At 34.5% G+C, this 6,000-nt stretch overlaps 1 protein-coding gene across 1 annotated transcript in view; it reads right to left on the bottom strand.

The window, feature by feature from the left end:
• Window positions 1-355: 355 nt before the first annotated feature.
• LOC145230559 (misshapen-like kinase 1) overlaps window positions 356-6,000 on the bottom strand; it is a 32,797-nt gene continuing 27,152 nt past the window's right edge. The window contains exons 17-26 of the mRNA XM_080096002.1: window positions 5,003-5,104; window positions 4,054-4,114; window positions 3,711-3,848; window positions 3,484-3,646; window positions 3,272-3,415; window positions 2,165-2,303; window positions 1,626-1,791; window positions 1,483-1,563; window positions 1,245-1,419; window positions 356-1,173 (exon numbers count right to left, since the gene is read on the bottom strand). Of these exons, the coding sequence (XP_079952128.1) occupies window positions 965-1,173; window positions 1,245-1,419; window positions 1,483-1,563; window positions 1,626-1,791; window positions 2,165-2,303; window positions 3,272-3,415; window positions 3,484-3,646; window positions 3,711-3,848; window positions 4,054-4,114; window positions 5,003-5,104 (1,378 nt within the window). The 3' untranslated portion in view covers window positions 356-964. The remainder of the gene's footprint in view (window positions 1,174-1,244; window positions 1,420-1,482; window positions 1,564-1,625; window positions 1,792-2,164; window positions 2,304-3,271; window positions 3,416-3,483; window positions 3,647-3,710; window positions 3,849-4,053; window positions 4,115-5,002; window positions 5,105-6,000) is intronic.

Raw genomic sequence — 6,000 nt, 5'->3', positions numbered from 1 at the left:
CTCCAGACAACTAACTATCTTAAGTCTAAATTTAAGCACTCTCCTTGAACAACATGTGGAGCAAACCAGCACTAATAATTAGTGGACCTGGTAACTACCGTAAACTTGTTACTTGGTTTCATTGCAATTGTGAAGAGGCTGTCTCTAGAGCCAAACTGAAAATGTTAGTTGCAATATTACAACCATGCATTATTGGTAGTAGGACAGCCAGTTGCACTTTTTGGTAATTGCTGTTTTATATACCATGTCATACTTAGTTTTGGACACAAATTTACTAACAAAAAGGACACTGCCTTAAAGCTGAATATCTTAATATTAGAAAACAGTATTTACATTTTGTTCGTTAAATGCAACCTTTATATTGCTATGAATTTTTATTCCTATCACATATCTCCCAATTTTTAATGGGACACATTGAAAGGAAATAAAGTTGAAATAACAAAAAATGTATCCAGCTCATGTGGGACAGAATGCCCTGATGTTTTGGGGGAGGCACATATTAACAAAGTGTCATTGCCAGAATTCAGTATTACAGATTAAAATATTTCTATTTCATTAAATTTCACCAAGCGAAATTAGGGACCTTAACATTGTTTCTAATCATCACTTATTGTTTTACATAAAAAAAATTCTAAAATGTAACATTGCGGCAGTGTTTATCACCAGTTTGTGACTCTTGCAACAATTTTTAACACTTAAACACTGATAAAGTGTTGCTCATGATATTAAGTACATCCACAAAAAGCACTACCAGGCATACTGACATTTAGCCTATCAACATAGGGTACAGTTGAGGCCAACATAACTTTTACACAATAGGTGTCACTGCAAAGGTCATCAGTAAAGCAGAAAAGGCAAAGGACAATTGTACATAGTACTATTGATGTTGAATTGCATGAATCTCATTTCTTGTCAAAAGGGTAAACAAGATTTTTACAGAAAGATCGGGCAATTTGGTGACAGATCACCAGTTCATTTGCAGGTTTCGATTTAAAGCCATGAAGTAAACTTGACTTGAGGATGAACTATGAACTGATGCAAAAAACACTTTGTCATTTCGTTCACACAAAAATTTCAATCGCTGTGCTCTCTTGTGCATAAACACTCCATCAAGATGTCCTGTCTCTACTGATCGGATTTCAATGGCTTTTTCTCCCCATCCCATAATTTGACCTGTGTGAAAGACAATGTGATTTATGGTCTATAATATAGAGACTCTATATAATGCAAGTACAATAACTAACCAGATCTGATGTAAGCGACAGAGGTAGGTTGTTCACCCCATTGCAGCACCACATCTTTGCTAATATTGGCAAATGTGTTTACATACACACCCTCATCATCATAGCACACAAGAAGTTCCATGCCATCTGAATTGGGTAGTAAATTTATTGCATGGACGGTAATGGGAGGTGGTAACTATAACAAATAATTTTTTTTTTACTTTTTAAAAAAATCAAAGAATAAAAAACAAAATCATACATGGCTCGGAATATACAGGTCATAGTTCTGACCAGTATCAACATCAATGGCATGAAATCCATATGCAGATCCATACAAGAGCTGTAGAAACAAATAAAACTTATTTTGTAAACATTAAAAAAACTATAATAGGTTCTAAAAACCTTTAGGCGTGATCCTTCTTCCACTGTAAGATCCACTATCATTGGCTTGTGTGGCAAATCACTAAAAGACTTGAATGCCATAAACTTGTGATACGGCTTGGGAGCCCAAGCGTATACCTCAATGTTATTGCGCAAGGCAATGACAAGAAATTTGATTCTTTCATACCTGTTTCATAAAAACATAGTAATTGTAAGAAACACAGCAGCAGGAAAATTTTACTTTGTATACATAGTTGGAGAAGGCAAATTAAAAACAGAAAATCCATGGTCTGAAAAGAAATTGGGTTTAGCCTCACTGTCAATTATATTCAATTAACTGACTTAAATCATAATGTCTGTTCAGGTACACTCTGGAAAAAATATGTGTAGAAAACTATGCATTTCAGATTTGGTGCTTGCTTTGTGGTGCCTGCTTGGAAAATGTGTTGATTACTTTAAGTTTTCTAATCTTTTTCAGGTAAATGTAAATTAATCATTTATAAAATAATAAAAATTATTATATTGTGCACCCTTCACTGCAAATTTTTATTTAAACTTACTTAACAACTTTGTACTGGGTGCAGCCTTCCAAATCCCCAATGGAAGCATATCCAATTTTTTTTTCAACTTCAGGATCATTTCTTAAGATCTTATTACGAAGCCAACTTAAGTAGTATACTCTCAATTTGTTTTTTTTCCCTGCAACAAATTTAATTAAACAACAGAACTAGTCTAGGTGTATTCACCATTATATTATTCATCACATATCATTTAAAAACTAGACATATATATATTTCTATATATGCAACTGTATTTTATTTGCAACATATATCTTAATGTGGAGTATGTTTTTTTCATTTCCTTGTTTATCTTAATTAATAGTCTGTATCAGTTTACCACATTGAAAACAATACATCATATTGTCTCTCGATGTATGATTAATTATGTCAGCAAAGACACTTAAGTTTTTTGTGTGTGTTCAAAACAAAAATTACAGGAGTGAGATAACATCCTACAGTGCAATCCACATTGTAAGCATCTTTTATTTGTTTATTATTTGTAAATCGTTAAGTAAAGGGTCAGACAACGTGTTCATACACTGCAGTGGCCCAACTAACAATGTGATAGAGATGCAGATTCAGTTGACCAAGCTTATGTTGTTTGTAATCTATGTTGCAACAACACATTCATGCCAAACCCTTTTTGACGAAGCCCCAAACTCCTTGACCTTGCACAACTGAAGGATAAATTGTTGTTTTAGCTTAGACCAGGGGTCGCCAACCCATGGCTCCGGAGCAGCAAGCAGCTCTTTAAACCCCCTGATGCAGCTCAGTGTTTGAAATTACTAAATGTTTTGATTCCAATTGCAGTACAGTAACCTGACCAACCTGCTTCTAGTAGTTGGCTACAACCTCGTCTACATGCCATGAAATGGGAAGTCAGAAAGAGGCAACACATGTTCACCTTGCATTTGTGCTGTTGTCTTGCATTTTTTACTGGTTTTAATTGCTGCATAGGTTTTACACTTCATTTTAAAATGACGTAATAATTGTGAAAATAATATGTTTTTAGAAATATTTTGACTTGTCTTTTGTCATTTTAGATACAATTCCCCTATTTGTGTAAATTTGAACAACATTATTTGGAAACAACGCAACTTCACCAACCTGATATGGTGACAACCAAGTTTAGACCTTCAAGCACATCCAATTGTTGAAACCTACGTCTACTTATCAAAGGATATACTTTCCCCTGTCCACTTCTATCAAGTAACATCATCCCATTATCAGCTCCAATCAGCAAATTAACACCTGAAATTTGGCCATAAAATGTTGTGTTATTTCTCATTGACAATAGACATTTAATGTAGATGGCTTACCCCAGAGTGAAGCACAAAGTATTTCAGAGTTAAATCTTTTTTTGTATTTGCGGATCTCAGGCATGTCTGTACTCATGACTGCTGGATTCTCTGACGAATGTGGGTTGACATTAACCACCGAAACTTTGCGATCTTCCCGATTTGAAGAAGAGGCACCAGATGGCTACAAAACAGAAAAACATAGTAAACCTAGATATTAGTATGAAATAAACATTTTCTGTACACACATCATCTGAAAAATCTACATGGTGTTGTTTGGGCAAGAGATCAGGCATAACAGTTGAAATGTTTTTTCTATCCCAACTGGACTGATCTCCAGCTACATTATCTTTTAAAGCCCGCAAGGAGTGCTTCTCATCCAGATTCTATAGAAAAATATAGCAAATCAATTATTGTATGTTACAGATGTATGACTTGTTTACAAACGAAAAACCCTGAATCTGATGATACTATGCATATTTTATTGTTTGTTTATTTACTAGATTTCTGTAAATATGTTTACTTCCTTAAATATTTGTTCAAACAACAAATAACCAAGTTAACAAGAATAAAGGAAGTTAGTTGTCCTACCACTGATGCATATGAATCTGTGTCAGATGGAATCCGGTGAATAAATGTTCCCTGTTGAGACCTAAAAGGAAAGTGAATAGTAGAACATTTTGGATTATAAAAATGGTTTTTGACTTTTTGTTGTCTAGAACAGGGCTTCTCAAACTGTGGGTCGCGACCCCCAAAAAGTATAATTTTTGGGTCGCAAAACATTATGCGTTAATATGTCAGTCATAATAAATGACATACATGTGTACATTTATTGTTTAAACATCATTCCCACGTATAGGCAAAAACCAGGGGTGCACAACTTGAGGCCATACAGAGACGAGTTTATGCGGCCGTGAACTTGTTTATTAGAATATATGTACTGGCGACCGTTACGTAAACAAAAACTCTTTTGCCAAATATTTCGATTTTCAAACTGCTTTAAACACATTTTGTAGAACTTAAAAGATTATTGCCAGCCTAATAGCCATATGGCCAGACTTTTTTATGCCTATTGTGTGCAAACAATGCGAAAAAGCAGAAACCACAAGCGTCATAATATAGATTATGACGTCATAAAAGCTAAGACTGTCAATCTGTGTAACAAGTTAGAAATTAATTTAGGCATTTTAGGTGTCATTAGATCGTATATATATATAAGTATTTCTCTACATCAGTAATTTTAAAACACAAGCAAGCAGGTGGTCGTTGGTGAAATGAAGATCTATGATGCGGCTGTCATAGCGAAAAGGTTGTGCAACCCTGGGCTCTACCCATCAAGGGGTCGCGTAGAAATTTCTGTTTCAAAATGGGGTCACAGAGTAAGAAAGTTTGAGTAGCCCTGGTCTAGAAAGTAACATTAAAAATCTGCAAAGTAAATTAAGGTCAAAATACATACAAAAATATTTTAAATAAAGTATTCCCCCAAAACACAGTGAAGATAGTTAAAAAACAATTAACAGCAAGCTTTTTTGAAACATACATTTGATCCCCAGGTGCAATGTGCTTCATGTCAACAAATGAATCATCACTATCACTACTTGCTGAAGAGGAGGACGAGTATGCGGTGACACGAACTGGGGGTCTGTACAAAAAAATATGTCCCATTTTGACATGGTTCTCAGTTTAAAAAAATGCAAAAAAACTAGAAGGGTGGCTTATTGACCTTGCATAAAAACTATAACCTATTATAAAACATTAATATACCCCCTACACTTATTTTATAATGGGCCCCATATCAGCCACTGTCTTTTATAACCTTGTCGTTTCTGCAAGCAGAAACTCATGGGTCCCCAAATGCAAAGTTGTAAATAATGCATTTCAAGAAATAACTATATAAAAGTTTGTTGTTGTAAGATAAAACACAATGACCAGTACTGAGCATAAATAAATATGCTGTATGGAGGACAAACTATTCAAATTTTATTCCGTTCATACATTTTTGACAACTTATGACCCCAGTTTGACGACTTATTACCCCAGTTCTGGACCAATGCATTTTATCAAATTTAAATGTTTTGTCTGACCCATACAAATGTGTGCATCACTTGACTATTTTTGGTAGATTTTTTCTGAAAATTGTAAAATATGCTTCCTTGAACAGAAACTCAAAACATATGGGCACACTGTTGTAAGAAAACATAACAGCACAAACATGTTAACCATGGCATATAGAAGTAGCAAGACCAACAATAAAATGATTGTTACCCTTTACAGCAGTGGTTTTCGACTTTTTTCATCCCGCGACCCATTTTAGCAACAAACGTAACATGCAACCCCCTTTCAAAAATTTTCATATTTTTATAATCACATGAATAAACTATTACTTTGGGCAAAAAGACACTGGCACGCTTCACCTACTATAAGTGTTTTGGTGTTTTAACGTTCATTTGCACACAAGGCATGTGACACTTGCATTGAATTATCTTATATATTGACAAAAAAGCGTTTGGTCATAATAGGAGACAACTAATTTTAAAT

Source organism: Phallusia mammillata, chromosome 5, assembly GCF_965637545.1.
Source record: "Phallusia mammillata chromosome 5, kaPhaMamm4.hap1.1, whole genome shotgun sequence".
In the NCBI taxonomy this organism is placed as follows: domain Eukaryota; kingdom Metazoa; phylum Chordata; class Ascidiacea; order Phlebobranchia; family Ascidiidae; genus Phallusia; species Phallusia mammillata.
This window is presented reverse-complemented; position numbering and strand designations above follow the sequence as displayed.